General features: G+C 42.4%; 1 protein-coding gene across 1 annotated transcript; it reads left to right on the top strand.

Annotated features, from left to right (window-relative positions):
* The first annotated feature begins 1,246 nt into the window (after positions 1–1,246).
* LOC130389544 (uncharacterized) lies at positions 1,247–18,042 on the top strand. Its single transcript, XM_056599373.1, has 6 exons — positions 1,247–1,399; positions 1,492–1,554; positions 9,622–10,148; positions 10,976–11,560; positions 11,805–12,389; positions 12,636–18,042. Coding segments are annotated over exons 1-6 (2,418 nt in total). The 5' UTR covers positions 1,247–1,397; the 3' UTR covers positions 13,292–18,042.
* Positions 18,043–20,167: the final 2,125 nt, after the last annotated feature.

Genomic DNA, 20,167 nt, shown 5'->3' with positions numbered 1-20,167 from the left:
CACTCCGAAAACATAAGACTTTGTAAAGCCCATTCACCCACATACCAGGACAACGCCGGAGTTAAGGATTCCTACGGGGAACGTGACCGCCCCTTTGTCGTCTTTGTTTGACTATGTTATATGTCAAAACAATAACTGAACGAGACAGCTACCGTTCACCCCAGCGCTTGGGCTATCCCCCCTACAAGAGAGAGAAGGACCAGAGCTCGCCAGGAACCAAGGTGAGTCACTGCACACGTGGCCGGAAGCTTGTTGCCTGCCAGCTGTGGTTGGCTACCACTTATGTGTCTCGACTCCTGCCTAGACAAAGAGCCGTTTTCCATATATACCAGTGGGGTCGTGAAAGTACATAGTTGGCAACGCTGAAAACAGTACATTGTCTGGGTTCTGCGCCAAGCTTGCAAGACCTTCCGCAGTTGACAGAATACCACGGTTTAATACAAGTGTACAGTATATGATAATTACTAAATGACTGAGAGATTTTTTAAGACAAGCGATTCAGTCAGTGGCAAAAGACAGCCTATTTGTTGAAGCCCCTGCTGCAGAACTATCCCCCCGGCCCCCCATTTGAATCAGTCCTGCTCATCTTCGAAGCCCAGGTAGGTCAACAAGGTGGCGTGTGGCGGGGTCAGCTGCTACAGCCAGACTAGTAGTCCCGTCGCCTCACGCCACCTTGTTGGCTTTAGGCGCCTCCGAAGACCAGGACAAAGGATGTGGATGTTGTGATTTGCAGAGTTAAAGGTTTGTTACAGTAAGAAAAGGTTTTCCATTCTTCCATGTTAGAAGCTCTTTCTCAATCTGCGTTCTTGTCTGCACTTAGTGGACAGGGGCAGCCCAAGTACTGTTCAATTCAAAAGTCTGCATCAAGCCAGGTGCACTCCAAATGCCCGGATGGGTTCTTGCTCCGCTTATCTTATTGAGGATGCATCGAGGAGTGACTTGGACTTCGGACAGCCGAAGTATCTCCAAACTTTTGCAACAACAAGTTTCCACGGGTTGTTCCACTGGTTCCAATAGTTACCAAGTAAGCAAGTTCGAACTTGGCATACTCGGTATTGACAAAGGCCCAAAGGCTGGTTTAGCCTGTGTGGATTCATTTCTCAATGCACCACAGATGTGCAGCCTCACCCTTCCTGGAATGTATTCAGTCGGACTCAGGCGAGGTGAGGCGGCTTAAGATAGCATCACCATACAGGCTCCACATTCCAGTACCATTTCCTCCTCCAGCAGGTGTTTCTTGGATGTGGGTGGACTATTATCTCAGAGGCCCCTCCTACCCTCTGCCTGCTCTTATAGCGGCGTTCCTTTCACTTTAACATTCAGTTATTTAGCAGACGTACCCAATCAACCTACGAAGCATTGACCAAGCATTGACCATTGATCAACAAGGCAACACAATGTAAGTGCTGCACGGCCGAGTGCATTTACGAGTGTAGAATATCAAAAGCAATGATATGTATTGATACTGTATTGTATATTTTATATTGTAAGGGGTTCCAGGATGAGCTCCACCACTGCAGTTTCATCAACTTCAACAGAAGGCCCCGACTTACCGTGAGTAGTGGTTGAAATTAGTCTAACATCTCTCTGACTCTCCTGAGGAGGAGCACTGGGGCGTCCCCAGTCCAGGACTCTGGTTCATCACAGATATTTATGAATTGTGGCTCGTAAATAAATAATTCAATATTCTAATATTGCAGGTTGTATTAGTTTCCTCCTCGCTGCCCTGTGCGCTGAGGCCCTCCAGACTGGGCCGCTATGGACCCGACCACAGGTCACTTTGAGCGAGGTGGTTCTTCTTGCCGCTGGGCCTGTGCCAGTGAAGGGACGGTCCACATGGAGCAACGAGTCCAGCAGAACTCGCTGCTCCATGTGGACCGTCCCTTCACTGCACTGGAAATGGAATAACACAACCAAAGACACCAGAGTGATTGTTCAGGACCCAGCCTCACACCAAAATGTAGCATAGCTCATTTGATTTACAGCGGAAAACATAGTTACACAATAACGGCTCTAAAATTCTGAGATTCCTATGTTTTTTTCACCTGTTCTTTTAAATCCCCATTCCGTGATTGTATACAATCGGACTAACTAACCAACTAACTATACATCATATTGATTGATGTATAGTTAGTTAGTTAAACTGCTTTTCATGCTTATTTAGGGTTTTAAGGGACTCAATTATTTACTACACAACATGTAGTCCCCCCAGTTTTTGTATATATCCATTTGCGCAACCTATGGCGATAGGTAGCACATTTATATTAACATGCATGCATATATCCTGCATTTAATACATGAACATGACCAGGACATGTTCATGTTATATGAACACAATATTCTGAACAACTCCCGTAAATATATATTGTAGGTTCTTGTGTTGAGGAGCATGTATATGTATGTATGTGGTACCCCAGTGGCTAGAAATGGCATTAGGTGTAAACGAGCACTAGGTAACCTGCAACGCCTTTGAAAAAACAAAACATCGGATTGGCCGATTTGGATTTTGCCCCAGATGTCGGCATAAGGGAGCAAGGTACGTTTTATTACTCTGTTTTCTGGGAATAATTGACGCAAGCAGAAACCAGAAAACAAGCCATTTTTTCGTTTTTTCGTTTTGACAAGAAAACGAAAATCGAAATTTCAGTTCGTTTATTCGTTTTTTGGTTCTTACTGAGCGAAACGAATTTACCACTCAATATCTGGTTTCCGCCGGTGGGCGGGTCCTCTTATTGGCTAGCGTGCTTCATTGCCCTGTGCTCTTCATAATAAAAGTTCTTCCGTTTGATAATGTCGACAAAAATATTACTGTATTATAGACACTAGCAGACACAGAGGACCCCACCACCCACAGTCAAGACTGACACTGCTTCAAATAACAATAATAGTATTCATAATCATTTGAAAATGAGAACTTATGACGTTATGATGACTTCAGTGCAGTTGATGTTTAGCCACAGTTAATACATGCAGAGTAGACCTGAGGGCTTTACTACGACATCATTGTCCGGCTCTGAACTATGCGCTCTGTGCGCGTTCACATCAATGGAGCTGCGATCGCGGGCTGCTGATTTCCTCACAGCCTGAGAGCTATGAGGAATACAAGTGATTACAACACATTTCTGACAGCTGAACATTGCGCAGGGCTCTCCGTGAGACGCACGCAATTCAACCCATTCACACGCCGCACAACTTGCGCCGCTATTTAACAGTGGAAGGGTAGGAATCAAATGCGTCCGGGTGAAATTTCAAAATCGTACGGGATTTTATTAAAGCCTCAATACATGTTCACATTTAATTTGCGTTGCGTTCCTCTGGGTCTGTCACAAACTAGTTGGGCTATGCCCTCCCCTACTCAGTTCTGTTCGCTTTGCATTGGTGGAAGTGAGTAGGGGGAGTGGTTAAGTAAAGCCTTCAGATTGGACGGTTTGACTTTAGAGTTACCGTCATGTTTTGTATTATTTTTTTTACCATTATTGTTTTATAGGGACAAACATTAACACATTGCTCCATTCTCCTGCAGGGGATTGATAAAGTTCTATCTATGTAACAGAAGGAAACACTTACTCATACTCCATCAAATATTCATACTCATACTTTGCACACTTTACCACAGCATTGGCCTACTGAATGCCACAGATATATTTTTAAGCATTGGACTGAATACCACATAAATATAATGTATGTTTTGCACGTTTGCAACGTTTAAAAGTTCAGGGAAAAGTATACCTCTACTGGTGTTGCTTAGGCCAATATTCTTTTGAGGCAGTGTTGTTTCTGAATATTAGTGTTAAGGGCCAATAATGCCTACTATCATACATTAGTCACCATGTCTGCTCTTTGCTCATGGCAGTTGTGGCAGTCATTTTAACATGTCAGCAGGCTAGCTTCACTCATTCCAGGATGTATTATGCTTTGTCATATAGCCTACTTGGAACGTGTTTTGAAATGGATCTATAGTAGCCTATAGAAATTTACCAGCTGGAATACAAAGCAAACTCTCCTTCAAATGCACATTCATGGAAGTCTTGTATTGTCATCACCAAATAATGCTGCAATGTAATAATATACATCTTTAAATGCACAATAATGAGTCATTATCTGGATCTGGTCTAACTCCGTTGGTTGTTTATACCGATCACAACCCACTGACTTTCCTGCGGTCACTTCAAAATCCAAATCAGCGGCTGAGCGCTGGGCTCCGTCTTCCACCCGCCATGTGGTCTTGAGTATAATCTCTTTTGTTTAAATATAATTGCTTATGTTTACTTTAACGAGTAAAAACGGGTTACTGATAAACTAGTTTCTCTTTATGTCATGTGTGGACTCCCTTTGTTTTGCCACTACCTGACCCGGTGTGTGACAAAAATGTATGAGCATATTTCTATACGCTATGAGTGAATGAGTTAAGCTTGCCTGCTGACACGTTAATATGACTGTCACAACTGCCATGAGCAAAACAATTTGTACATAGTGTAGGGTACAGTAGCCTATTCGATATTGAATTAAGTAGGTTACTTTAAACTCCCTGTCACTGTACAGAGTAGACAATATGATTTGCTTGTACAACTCACTGTAGCCTATATTCATAGGCACACCCAGCCTCGCTTTCAATATAACACGCACTCGCATTCTGTGAACACCATCAGTAAATAATAATATGAAAACAATATAAAATATCTTTCAACAAGAAAAAATAATTTGTTTACTTCAAATGGATGAAGGTCAACAAATGCGCAATGTTCAGCTGTCAGAAATGTGTTGTAATCACTTGTATTCCTCATAGCTCTCAGGCTGTGAGGAAATCAGCAGCCAGCGATCGCAGGTCTGCTCTGCATGTATTAACTGTGGCTAAACATCAACTGCACTGAAGTCATCATAACTTCATAAATTCTCATTTTCAAATGATTATGAATACTATTATTGTTATTTGAAGCCGTGTCAGTCTTGACTGTGGGTGGTGTGGTCCTCTGTGTCTGCTAGTGTCTATAATTAATACAGTAATATTTTTGTCGATTTGCTTCCCGATGGGGATTTTTGACAAATTACATGTTATTTAGCATCTACACGTTAAGCTGAGTCCAATGAGATCAAGCTCGCCCTCTTGCCACACCGAGATCATGCCCCAGACCATAGGTGTACCATGTGAAATACATGTTACCATTTGCTAGAGTGTCATGCTTGGTGTCATTGGACTCAGCTCAACGTGTAGATGCTAAATAACATGTAATTGTTCACATATTTCTATCGGGAAGCAAATCAATAGCTGCTCATTATTGAATAAGGCCTCCAATTTCGACAGCTAATTACTACCATTAAACATGTTCGAATATGCTCATGTGTGGCACCGTTGCAATCGCCTGGAAGCGTAGATGCTGACGGACACCTTGTTCGCCCTCTTACGCCACCGGGAAGATATTTACATACTTCTGATTGACTAATGAATTGATTCAGCTATTCCCCCAGAAGTCTGGGGTCAAAAGGTCAAAAGGAGCCGGCACCACGCCGCTTATGAGATAACAAAAAGTTAATGTGTATTTCTCTCATAACTTTTTGTTATTGTTAAAGAGAGGCCTGATTCTCAGATATACATGTAGGATGGCTAGGGTGTAGGTCTGGGAAGAACTTCAGCGAGCGAGCGAACCGCTGGTTGAGGTGCAGCGAGATGGAGCACTTGCTGAGTCATTTCCTGTATGGCTGGAGCCACAGGTTAAAGCGTCTATGCGTCCTTTGAGACCCCCTTTGATATATAAGAGACGCCAAGGTACAGCTTGCTTAAATGTTGTCACCTATTGCATCACTTCCTTTAGGGATTTGGCCTCCTAATTGATCATAATAGAATGCCCTCTTTCATATATATGATACCACCACCACCACTGGGACGTGGCAACAATGATCCAAATCCATATGGGGAAGGGGGGGGGGGTACTTGTGGACAGTAGGGGTGTACACTAGACATAATTAGGAAGCAAACTCAGGAGATGGAATGACCTCTCGCAAATATTTATTTAATAAATTGTTTCAAATAACCCTGCCTCGTTAAATCAACATCGTTCAACATTTTGAACGGGATGTGGGCAGGACGTCCTGCCCAATAAACCAATAAACCTGCTATCAAGCTTACTTCGCTCACTACCTCGCCTGTGGTTTTTACAATATCATTAAAAGTTACATAAAGTAACGGTTTAATAACACAAACGCAGGAAACACGTGAGCTGCTGGTTTAGCGAAAGCAGCGTCCCTAGCAACCTGACGTCGTTGAAACATGCGAGTGAGCCGATAAAATCTTCCTTATAACTATAAAACAAAAGATCAGACACAATCACTGACTGAAGATTATGCAAGTAAAAAGTATATTTCTCGCTAGAAATGTTTTTAGAAACACGTTTAACGGTGAATCGGTCCTAAAATATTGCATTTCCCATTCAGATAATAAAGATTAATAAAGATCATACACATTCACTGACTGAAGATTATTCAAGGAAAAAGTAAATTTCTCGCTAGAAATGTCATTAGAAACACGTTTAATGGTGAATCTGTCCTAAAATATTGCATTTCCCATTCAGTTAATGCTGGGTTTTGCGTATCATATGCACGCGAAATGGACGCATCCGCCCTCCACAGTAGTTAATGCTGGGTTTTGCGTATCATATGCACGCAAAATGGTCATTTGGCGTATGTACTGCACGCATTTTGAAAGTGTCAAACCGTGCGATCTGTACGCATATTGGTGAGACTGGGTTGACTTTTCCCTGAACTTTTAAACGTTGCAAACGTGCAAAACATACATTATATTTATGTGGCATTCAGTCCAATGCTTAAAAATATACCTGTGGCATTCAGTAGGCCAATGCTGTGGTAAAGTGTGCAAAGTATGAATATGAATATTTGATGGAGTATGAGTAAGTGTTTCCTTCTGTTACATAGATAGAACTTTATCAATCCCCTGCAGGAGAATGGAGAAATGTGTTAATGTTTGTCCCTATAAAACAATAATGGTAAAAAAAATAATACAAAACATGACGGTAACTCTAAAGTCAAACCGTCCAATCTGAAGGCTTTACTTAACCACTCCCCCTACTCACTTCCACCAATGCAAAGCGAACAGAACTGAGTAGGGGAGGGCATAGCCCAACTAGTTTGTGACAGACCCAGAGGAACGCAACGCAAATTAAATGTGAACATGTATTGAGGCTTTAATAAAATCCTGGACGATTTTGAAATTTCACCCGGACGCATTTGATTCCTACCCTTCCACTGTTAAATAGCGGCGCAAGTTGTGTGGCGTGTGAATTGGTTGAATTGCGTGCGTCTCACGGAGAGCCCTGCGCAATGTTCAGCTGTCAGAAATGTGTTGTAATCACTTGTATTCCTCATAGCTCTCAGGCTGTGAGGAAATCAGCAGCCCGCGATCGCAGCTCTTTTGATGTGAACGCGCACAGAGCGCATAGTTCAGAGTCGGACAATGATGTCGTAGTAAAGCCCTCAGGTCTACTCTGCATGTATTTGTGGCTAAACATCAACTGCACTGAAGTCATCATAACTTCATAAGTTCTCATTTTCAAATGATTATGAATACTATTATTGTTATTTGAAGCAGTGTCAGTCTTGACTGTGGGTGGTGTGGTCCTCTGTGTCTGCTAGTGTCTATAATACAGTAATATTTTTGTCGACATTATCAAACGGAAGAACTTTTATTATGAAGAGCACAGGGCAATGAAGCACGCTAGCCAATAAGAGGACCCGCCCACCGGCGGAAACCAGATATTGAGTGGTAAATTCGTTTCGCTCAGTAAGAACCAAAAAACGAATAAACGAACTGAAATTTACATTTTCGTTTTCTTGTCAAAACGAAAAAACGAAAAAACGGCCTGTTTTCTGGTTTCTGCTTGCGTCAATTATTCCCAGAAAACAGAGTAACAAGACGTACCTTGCTCATAAGGGCCCATGTTACCTCCTCTTTCTCTGCTTTGCCCGCCCAGAGAATTTGGCCTGCCAATGAGACGATGAGCTACGTCCTTGCAAGCGCCGTGTGTGTGTGTGTGTGTGTGTGTGTGTGTGTGTGTGTGTGTGTGTGTGTGTGTGTGTGTGTGTGTGTGTGTGTGTGTGTGTGTGTGTGTGTGTGTGTGTGTGTGTGTGTGTGTGTGTGTGTGTGTGTGTGTGTGTGTGTGTGTGTGTGTGTGTGTGTGTGTGTACACACACTGTAACGCAAGTGTTGTTCACTTCTTTGTTATTTGGACAATGGTACTCAGAACGGGCTTCATCATCCACACACACCGTAGCGGCATACAATAAGTTCCCGAAAATATGAACTTTCTCTCGGACGCCCCCATCAACCACTGCCCAGAGAGGGCTCCACACACAAACCACGCCACCGCTGGGCCTTATTAATCTAAATTGGGTTTAGATAAAAATCACTTATTTCAGTAACAGTGATAAATAGAATACTATGTTGACGATCATATAGGACGAATTACCATGTAAATCCTCCGCACGTTTTGGGTTCATTGTCTCTTTAACTTTACGTTTAGTGGCATTGGGTGGTTGCATTGGAGAGGTTTTAGGAGTACGCAAGCACAGTATCGGGCCCGGGTACTGGTATCAGTGCATCCCTACCCGCAGGGCATGTTCTAAAGATAGCACTAGTCACCATGGAGTCACATTTGTGTTGTTCTTTTTGAATCAATGACACTTCTATTGATGTAGATTTAATTTTATTGAACATAAATGTTAGAAAAGTATGATTATTATTATTATTATTGTTATTTATTTATTATTCCAATCATTGAAGGTGAACCCTGCAATTTTTTTATTCAGGAAGTTTGTATCAAACATGTTTCCCTTCGTATTACTCAGTAGCTCAAGTAGCTCTCAGGTTCAAATTAGGTTGGCGAAGGTATTCTAGAACGTGCACTACTTATAATTCAGACCGCCACACCTACAAATAAACCATTATAACTTAACTAAGCCATTATAACTAAACCGTATAACTTATAGGCTTTTCCTTCTAGAAGTCAAGCAATGCTGTGGCATCAGTACTTTCGCAACCCCATCTTCCAAAGGCAATGTCCTGCTGTCACACACACACACACACAATTCTCCCGACACAGCTTTTCGACTATATAAAAACAAAGTAGACCAAATATCTTTGTATCAACAACCCCTATCGTCAAACAATCAAGGTCACCCATGGGCTACTTCATTTACATATATTTGTTGGTTGCATTCCCAGACTAGAATAAATGTTGAGAGCAGGAAGAAACACAAATGCGTGCCTGCGACGAGTCAACCCACATTGTTTGTGTTGTGACATTTATTTTCAGAATGAATAGAAACAGTTTAAGGTATATGACATATGACAAGGTGGCATGGCTATAGACTACATAGCTCATATCTCAGATATATGCCCAATAGTAACATGCAGTAGAATATGACTTTGTTTCGGTTTCATTATAGTTTAATGTTTCCCCTTTTGTTGCTGCAGCTGTGTGTTGGCCAATTACACTGCACGCCAGTCCAGTGTGATAACTATCAAGTCTAAATTAAAATGTTCAGGCCTTGCCTTACCTGCCAGGCAAGAAAGTGAATAAACCCTTCATTTTCTATTTCTTATTCATAAAGGATTGCCGAGGGATCAAACATGATGGAAAACAATGATACAGACTCAGCTGTATCAATGATCAAGAAGTATTTGGAAGATATGAATAATCCACTGAACATTGCTGTCACAGGAGAGAGTGGAGTTGGAAAGTCCACCTTTGTTAATGCCTTCAGGGGGATAGACAACACAGATGAGAGAGCGGCCCCTACAGGTGTTGTGGAAACGACCATGAAGCCTGAGCCTTACCCACATCCAAGACACCCCAATGTTACATTATGGGATCTCCCGGGAATCGGAACCACCAAATTCCCAGCTGATCAGTACCTGAAGCACGTTGAGTTTGAAAAGTTTGATCTTTTTATCATTGTATCAGCTGGTCACTTCAGAGAGCATGATGCCAAGCTGGCTCAGAAGATCAAGAAAATGGGCAAGAAGTTATTCTTTGTCCTCTCTAAGATTGACCACAATCTATGTGATGAAGAAAGGAGCCAGAGGGAGTACGATGAAGAAAAGACACTTCAGGAAATCAGGGACAACTGCATTCAAGGTTGGCTTTTCTGAGTTAATATGACTGTGAATGTGAATTATTCCTCACGTTTTTCAAAGGACCACTTCTCAATGTTTCAGTAAAAAACAAATATATATATATATATATTTATACAACGGGGGACCTAAATCCAGCGATCTGATTGGTTCCCAACTGTTGTATAATGAGCGTATACATAACTGCTATGACGCCCGATCATTTTGTGAAAGTTTGCATATCACTCCGCGCCTGGAAGTAGAAACAGTTACAAAGTAAAACATATGTTGGATGATGGAGAGGGTGTAAATGTTGTTACTCCGGGAGTGAGCAAGGCGATGGAGAGACTAACGAAAGCTTAGGCACACGGCGAGTGAACTGCTCCATAGGATAAATTGCCGGCGAACCGCTCTATCGGAGCCTTCTCTCGGAGGGACGCTAAAGTGTGTTGCATAGCGACCGTCGATGCATAGCGGCAGCCAGGAGGGACTACTTTTTGGTAGTCTTTAATAAAAACGGCTATTTTGACTTTCTTGGTTTCTTTTTAAATGTAGTGTGTCTATGACTTTCGTTTCGCCATAACAGTAACCGTTGTATAAAAGCAATAGATCACTTCAGTCAGTGGCATGTGCTCATTATACCACTGTTAAGGGGCGTTGTCCGGCCCCGACGCGCAGCGGAGGGCCGGCGACCCCCTAAATATACATATCTATAAATACGTTGCTTGAATTAGGTCAAATATATGTATATGACTACGCTACGCTGTATCCCATTACAGTCCGATAGTTTATACATATTCCCACACGCCTTTCTAACCGCATTAAGTTCAACCTGTATTCCATTTCCAACAGGACTTGAAAAACAAGGTGTTGCGTCTCCTCAGGTCTTCCTGGTGTGTAGTTTTGATCGCCATTTGTACGACTTCCCCGCCCTCCAGGAGACCATGGAGAGAGAGCTTCCCTCACACAAGAGAAATGCTCTGATCCCTAAGGATATTCCAGTGAACATTGCAATCACAGGAAGGAGTGGAGTTGGAAAGTCCACCGTTGTTAATGCCTTCAGGGGGATAAAAAACACAGATGAGAGAGCGGCCCCTACTGGTGTTGTGGAAACGACCATGAAGCCTGAGCCTTACCCACATCCAAGACACCCCAATGTTACATTATGGGATCTCCCAGGAATCGGAACCACCAAATTCCCAGCTGATCAGTACCTGAAGTACGTTGAGTTTGAAAAGTTTGATATTTTTATCCTTGTATCAGCTCATCGCTTCATTGAGAATGATGCCAAGCTGGCTCAGGAGATCAAGAAAATGGGCAAGAATTTATATTTTGTCCGCTCTAAGATTGACCAGAATCTAGAAGCTGCGCAAAAGAGCCAGAGGGAGTACGATGAAAAAAAGACACTTCAAGAAATCAGGGAAAACTGCATTGAAGGTTGGCTTTTCTGAGTTAATATGACTGTAAATATGAATTATTTCTCAATTCTTTCCAAAGGTGCACTACTCAATGTTTTCAAGCAACATATATATATATATATATATATACGTTGCTTGAATTAGATCAAATATATGTGTATGACTATGCTACGCTGTGTCCCATTACAGTCCGATAGTTAAACATGTATTCCCACAAGCCTTTCTAACCACATTAAGTTCAACCTGTATTCCATTTCCAACAGGACTTGAAAAACTAAATGTGGCGTCTCCTCAGGTCTTCCTGGTGTCTAGTTTTGATCTCCACTTGCACGATTTCCCCGCCCTCCAGGAGACCATGGAGAGAGAGCTTCTTTCACTCAAGAGAAATGATCTGATCTGTAATGATCTTCCACTGCACATTGCTGTCACAGGAGAGAGTGGAACTGGAAAGTCCACCTTTGTTAATGCCTTCAGGGGAGTGGACAACAGAGATGAGGGAGCGGCCCCTACCGGTGTTGTGGAAACTACCATGAAGCCTGAGCCTTACCCGCATCCAAGACACCCCAATGTTACATTATGGGATCTCCCAGGAATTGGAAACACCAAATTCCCAGCTGATCAGTACCTGAAGTACGTTGAGTTTGAAAAGTTTGATTTTTTTATCCTTGTATCAGCTGATCGCTTCACTGAGAATGATGCCAAGCTGGCTCAGGAGATCAAGACAATGGGCAAGAATTTATATTTTGTCCGCTCTAAGATTGACAACAATCTAAAAGCTGCGCAAAGGAGCCAGAGGGAGTACGATGAAGAAAAGACACTTCAGAAAATCAGGGAAAACTGCATTCAAGGTTGGCTTTTCTGAGTTAATATGGTGACTGTGAAAATCAATTATTTCTCACGTTTTTCCAAGGAGCCCTACTCAATGTTATATATACTACTCGTATATATTTTATGTTACTTGAATTAGATCAAATACATGTATATGACTCCGCTATGCTGTATCCCAGTACAGTCCAATACAGTAGAGTTTATACATGTATTCCCACATGCTTTTCGGACCACATTAAGTTCAACCTGTATTCCATTTCGAACAGGACTTGAAAAACAAGGTGTGGAGTCTCCTCAGGTCTTCCTGGTTTCTGGTTTTGATCTCCATTTGTACGACTTCCCCGCCCTCCAGGACACCATGGAGAGAGAGCTTCCCTCACACAAGAGAAATGTTCTGATATTAACCCTTCCCAACGTCTGCAAAAGCATCATTAACAAGAAGAAAGAGGTTTTCCGTTCACAAATTTGGCGCTATGCTATAACGTCTGCAGTCGTAGCAGCTGTACCTCTCCCAGGGCTTTCCATTGCTGCTGATGTAGGCATTCTGGTCAAGGTTCTTCGGGACTATTTGTTTGGGTTTGGTCTTGATAAAAAGTCGTTGGAAAAACTTTCCAGGGATACAAATACACCTTTAGATGATATAAAGCCAGTGTTGAAATGTATTTGTTCTGGAAAGAATGTAACTAATGAGCTTGTTCTCTTAATGCTGCAATCTGGAGCATTGGTATCAGCAGCTTTAGTAGCAGAGGAAGGTTCCCGATGGATTCCTTTTATTGGAATCCCAATAGCTAGTGCACTTTCTTTCACTTCCATTTACACGTTTTTAAGTTCTACTCTTAACAGCCTATCTGATGACGCGGAAAGTATTCGGCCAAAGTTCCTGCTCAATAAGGCTCTAGCCTTTAGCGATAAGGAAAAATGAACGCTTCAACTGAAGCAAACCTTTGAGAATGCAATAAGGGAAAACTCAATTCAATAGTCATTAGTAGAAAGTGTTTTTGTTTTGTTTTGGTTATAACGGTTTTAATAGGCATGAACAGGGCCAGTACCAAGGGGCCCGGGGCCGCAACGGGCCTGAGCCCAAAGGCCAATGTTAATATAATAATTTTATAGTGATGAATAGATATTTGTACGGTCACTTGAGGAGAGAATGGATACATTTTTTTATATTCTAATAGATAACAGCTTTATAACAGTTACAGCTGCTGATATGGATAACAGGGAGGCATAAAAATAGCAAATCTTATTTCTCTCTTTCTATTTCATCTCATTATCAATACCATTATACATTGAACTTACTTTTTTTGTTTCTACTTTGAATGGGAAGGCCATCAAGAGCATGAGCAAAATAGCGTCTTAATTTTCTACGCAAAAAGTTACAGGACACTGACAGCTAACAGCATGCAGCTTGCTAGCAACAATGGAAAAGCATATGCAAACTCCAAAGCAATGTTATAAACGCAATAACCATTGGTTGATAATTAATTGATGACATGTTACGTGTTCCATCAACCAAGACAAAGGCAAAGCCGGGCTTATTTCGCTTAGCCTCGCTACTTTCAGCTAGAGTTGCGGTCCATTAACGTGACTTAAAGGACAATTCCGGTGTAAATTGAATTTGGGATATGTTTTGTCTGATAACTAGTTGGAATGTTAGTTTTGGAGCACAAAAAACGCATGTAGACGCATTCTTCAGGTGGCTATTTTTAGCCTATTCTATCAAAACGCTATAAACTTGGAACGATAGGGGCATGTGTTATGCTAAAAACTAAATCGCTATTTTAAACCACTTAAAAGGCTAAAAGGAGCTTGACACTTCTTAGTAGTATAATAAGGGTCTTAACATATAAAACGAGGCATTGATAACTTTGTAAGTGTACAGATTGTTTATTAAAAATGACATTTTATACACACAATACCATCTGTCAGGGTCATAATGGTCTAGGTCGGGGTCTTAATGGTGTAGGTCAGGGTCATAAAAATCTGTCAGGGTCTTAATTGCCGGAGTCAGGGTCTTGATGGTCTGCCTCAGGGTCTTAATGGTCTAGGTCAGCGTCTTAATGGTCTGCATCAGGGTCTTGATGGTCTTTGTTAGGCTTGGCCCACGTAAAATGCTGCTTGCAGCTTTAATTAGGGTGCCAAGCAACCTATTGTAGTTGTTAGTGTTTTTATTATTATTATTAGGATGCCGAGCACAAAGTGCGAAGGGAACCTATCGTAATTGTTAGTTTTATTAGGGTACCAAGCACAAAGCGCAAAGGCAACCTATTGTAATTAGGGTGCCTAGCACAAAGTGAGAAGGCAACCTATTGTAATTGTTTTTTTAGGGTGCCAAGCACAAAGTGCGAAGGCAACATATTGTAATTGTTAGTTTTATTATTACGGGTCCTCCGAAATCAGTAGGAACCCTATTGTAATCGTTAGTATTATTTGGCGTCCTACGAAATCCTTAGGAACCTTATTGTAATCATTAGCATTATTAGGGGACCAAGCAGCAAAGCACAATTGTTTCTGTAATGTTTTATTTTTTCGTCAAATTCTGTAAAAGTCATACTGCAGCTTATACTGTGAGTCAAGAACTCTTGAAATTTTCAGTCGACCAAAATCGCCACATAAAATCTTTAGACTAAACCTCACAAAAATCATCAAACAGAATTTGTTTAATTTAGTTCCATTTGAGAAAAATTGGCTAATAAATTTGGAGCAGTTAGCAGAGCAGTTTTTCTTATGTGACCATTTTGTTATTGTATAAAAAAAACACAATTATTATAAGGTGGATACCAATACCCCCCACTACCCATAAACCAAAATTGTGGTACTGCACCCAAAGGTGGCGCTATTTAAAAAAATCATGAACTAGCCTTATTTCTCCTTGACCTGGACTCAAAATTCTTTCATAATATTAATCTCTAATATCAGATGCATCTTTTTCACCGTGGTCTTCTGCTCTATAATTTTTTACTTTTCCCACAATTTCATAGAAAAGCCAAACGTCCACAGTCTCAACCCATTTTGCCTATGTGACAATTTTGTTATTGTATAACTACCATACGGCTATCATTAGGTGGATACCATTGACAAATTTTCCGATCTGTACTATTTTAAGAAAGCCCTTAATTCTCTTGTGAAACGTGAGCTTGGAGTTTTCTTGATGTGTGCTTACCAATCAACATTTTCACAAGGTGAATGAGGCATTATGCAATTCACGAATGTGTGAACTTCGTGAACAGTGGCTTGACGGGATAATGCTGTGTACTGGTGATCATTAGGTTGAGAGTTTGAATCCTGATTAGAGCATTATGAACAAGCTGAACATGACATTCTGTCATTGCCACTGTTCTGCCCTGAATATGTTAAAAGACACTTAAAGTTACTGTTGAAACGTTTTATTGTTGCAAAGGTATTACGGAGCCTTTATTTTGAAAGTAACCTAGTAACAGGAAGCAGGAAGTAACAGTGTAAACACAACAATGAGAAGACATGATGGCGTGTTTGTATCATCTCATGGCTGTTAATCCTTGAGTAATCCTTTGTGTGTATCCCTCAGAAAGCAATGACTGTAAGTGTTACACATTCTTTACATGTTGAACAATTTATATTGATTTACATTGACGAGTTTACTGATATGTTTTCTAAGTTTGTAAGAAAGTAGCAGCGTAATGTGTTTGAGCCTGTAAGACAACTGTACCATCATATACTTACATGTTATTTCATAGCAATCCATCAAAGCATTTTTTGTATCTTTCTTTTCTAGTTTCACTCCGTTTCAATGCTGTCATCCTGACTTACATGTGCCCTATACCACGAAGCTCGCTGAACATACCCAGGCTTTCTTGGGAAAACCTGGCTCGACAGAGCCGCAACTCGCAATCAGAGTTAAATGGTACCACGAAGCTCACTTTAGATTCAATTAGTTGAACCAGGTTTTCCGCTTTAGGTTCAGTGCGCGTTCACGTGAAAGGGGCGTTTTTTGCGTAATTTTTCTCACCTTTACGATACATCAAGCAGTCTATATGAGTATAAGTGAAAAGATTCTGCATATTGTCTGTAAAATAACTATGCCAAATGCAGAATTCTTCGCCATTAATCCAAATAGAATGATCATGATTTAAAAATGCATAAGCAACGTCCATCCTGCCTTATTCTATCATTTAGGGAATTCACTTTAAATACCCCCTATTTAAGAAATGTATCGCATGTTTTCGACCGCTGAGTGGTAGCGGCTGTAGCGTAGTGGATTAGTATAAGACCCGAACGCCAGCGACCGGGGTTCAAATTCGCCGGTCTATCATCATGCATTTTACCCCCATAGATGTGGTGCCAGCACGGCCTTGAAAATATGGGTTCAAGTTCGAAATAATCACAAAAATATAATTCCTTAAGCTTTAGTGAATAAGTATTGCAAATGCATGAGAATTAGGACTTTTTAAGCTTCACATAAATTTGCGTCACTTGGGAGTCTAACCTCCCGCGCAGAAATTCAAGACTGACGCGCTACCTCCACTCTAGCACTCTGTCACTGAGACACAATGCGCAACAGTAATAATTGTCTACATAAGGTCCAAAAGGACGATCAAATAACGAACACCCTCTGATGAGAATCTGTATCTCTCATGAAGAACCCCAATTTCGTTGTTTGCACAATGACAATAAAGTCTGAAATCTGAATATCGTCAGACAATGCCAAGGATCGGTTCTGTCCCGTAAAACCCTCTGTCTCCGGAGAGACGCCTGTACGAGAAGTGCACCGGGGTCCACGGGAACACCCACAAATGGTGACGCCATTGTCAGAGGAGGGGCTAGGAAGCTGCGCACGCCGATTTAAGTAGCCGATCTCCGGCTAGACTAAGCCGAAAAACTGCTCCCGACCAGGTTTGGTTGCGAGCATAAGTCACCATGGTGATACAGCGACGCTAAAAGAGATCGACTTTCGTGGTACAACTAACCCAGGCTTGGAGCTCAACATACCTCGCTAACCCTCTAAGCGAGCTTCGTGGTACAGGGCCCTGCTGTTTAAGAAGTCAATAAAGGAGCATGCATGCTCACTTTCTGGCTCTTGAAAAGGAGTTTGACTGGCTGTTTATCTATGTCAACACTTTAGGAGTAAAACACATAGAGAGAACTGTACAGCCACTCATCAACACAAACACACAACACAACATTGAACAGCACCTGAAATTCATCAGGCAATCAACATTCCGGCTCATTAGTTTCCAAGAATCTGACTGCCAAGACACAGTATGGTATTAAGGGGTAATTCTTCATTAACCATTTTTCCTTCATAATTAAATCTGTCACATTTATATTTCTTCCAGAATTTCAAAGATTTTTCAGGTATATGCTTTGAAGAAAGCCCTTAATTCACTTGAGAAATGTGTACTCTTGAGTTTTCTGAATGTTTGTGTGTGTAACCGGTGCATTGATAGTTATGTTATATTTCACCAATAATCCTTTTATTCCTTTAAATTATTATTTTCCCTTTATGTATAAATGTATGTTTGTTTTGAACGCTTTTATTTTGGTACGTTGGGTTGTGTGTAGTCACTTCCTGTTTGCTTCGCGCCATCCTCTCCAGTCGGAGGGTTGCCCTGCTGGAGAGAGAGTGCTCGTGAGACGGACAGAAATCACAGCACTGATATCTATGTTAATGTCTTCCCACACAGAATAAAAGCTTCCGTGGTAAATCAGCAGTTGTTTCCCGACTCATTGACACAACGCAGAATTAGCCGATGCAAGTTAAGGCCGGCTACAATGGTGCCATGATCCACATCGCTTCATCGTCCTGTGGAGAGCTGTGGTTCAACACCAGCTTGGTCACTGGAGGCTGGTGTTTGGCTTTAATCAGACCCTCCAGAAAAACGTGATTATGCGATCGCATAATTCAACGCATAATCAGCCGAAGTCCACATATTCATGCGGGGACCGCGTTTTTTCAAATATGCCGCAATTTCACTGCATAAATTGCCAATTTCCGCGCAAAATATGCGGGGCTTGCATGATTTCATAATCCCCGCATTTTCGTTGCAAAAAAGTCACATATCATATATCATATCTTGGCAGAAAGTGGAAAAATGTTGCGTTTACTTAACACAAGAGCAGCCACTTCCCCCTGTTGCCATGGGAACGTTATGTTTTCACAAGTTCCCGCATTATTTCACAAGTTCCCGCTATTTGTGCAAGATCCCGCAATTTCATCACATAAAATTGCATAAATAATATTGTGCTGTCAGTCAATTCCGTGCTGAGGTGAATGATGATGATGATGGTGATGAAGATGATCCAATCTCTTCAGTGGCATGTTGATTGTTCGGGACGTTTATGTTGCGTGAGAGGGGTCGCGATCCCCTGCAATTGAGATGGAGGCCATCCTGTTTAAAGGAGTCCCTGCGTTCCCAAAAAAGATTAAAATGATCAATGAAAACTGCCCCGTGCTCCTGGCAGGTAGTGGACAGCCAGGTGTGGAGGCTCAGCAGCCTGGTGAAATGCCCCATCCTGCGGCCGTGGGTGGGGACTGGTCCGGAGATGAAAGCTCTCACTCTGGCCTGCTTCAGGATGCCAAAAAGTCTGACAAAATCCTCCTTTAAAATTTCCGACTGTTGCCGTTGGGCATCGTTGGTTCCCAAGTGAACCACCACTGTGTTCAAAGAGGGGTGTGCCTCCAAAACGCTGCGGACCTCATCAGCAACATCATTGACTAGCACCGGGAAAACACACATTTGTTGGGGATTGTGTCTTCACTCGCCTGATGATGGAGTCAACGATGATGAGCGTCGTGGGCAGAGGACGAGGACGATGACCCATGCCGGCTGGACGCTGCCGAGAACCCGGCCCTCCAGGTGGACACTGCTGAAAGCTCCGGTCAGTCTGCGACTCCGTTTAAGGCGGCTGCTGGGCCTGGTCGGGCTGAGGTGCTGCTGGAGGGAGGAGAAGCCATGGTGCTCGGGGCTCGGTGAGCAGATAAACTGGCTGTAGAAGGGTCTGGCCGAGGAGCGGACGACACAGACACAGCCTTACCGTACCGACTGCCCGGGGATGGAACACAGGAGAGCCTTGGGTTTCGCTCCCATTTGGGTCCACCGGTCTCCAGTCGTGGGCTGGGCGGTGTTCGTCCACGGCACCGTGTCATCAAGGTCTCCACTCTGCTGCAGTCGTCGCGGTGCTGGAACACTGTGCTTGTTCCAGCATTGTGTCGAGGAGCTGCTCGTCCTCTCTGATCTGGTAGAGGCGAGAGTCTCTTCCCTCGAGGTCGGCGACTTTCTGGCTCAGCCGAAAACAACCATTGCAGGGAGCAGATGGAGAGATATGTGGTGCCATTGCTGAATAGTTTACCAGTGGTGCGATGGTTTGAAGGCCTATGGTAGCTTCAGGTAGCTTCAGGTAGCTGCAGGTAGCTTCAGGTAGATGGAGGTAGCTGATGGTAGCTGATGGTAGCTTCAGGTAGGAGCCACTCAACAGCATGCAGGGTTCTGTGTGAGGCCTGGCTTAGTGATGTGACGTATTCATGCATGCTCATGGCTGATTTTTACAGCACAATTCCAGTAGTGAGCAAGAACCCCGTTGAGTACTGGCTTCAGTTGAATAAGGCAGTTGACGCAGCAGATGAGGGTTTGAAAAGGCTTGGCCGCCATTTCGAAGATCCTTGTCAAGAGGTAGCTATGATGTTTGTGCAGAGTGGAGACAGTGTAGTTCCCAGTCCCCCTTGTAATGATGACAGCTTGATAGTCTTGGTCAGCCTTTTTAATCAAGCATTGTTGCAGAACAGATCTGAGAGTTACAACTCAAAGACTTCAGATCAGTT

The sequence above is a fragment of the Gadus chalcogrammus genome, chromosome 9 (genome assembly GCF_026213295.1).
Source record: "Gadus chalcogrammus isolate NIFS_2021 chromosome 9, NIFS_Gcha_1.0, whole genome shotgun sequence".
Classification (NCBI taxonomy): Eukaryota; Metazoa; Chordata; class Actinopteri; order Gadiformes; family Gadidae; genus Gadus; species Gadus chalcogrammus.
The sequence above is the reverse complement of the archived record's forward strand: the minus strand, read 5'-3'. Positions and strand labels throughout refer to the sequence as shown.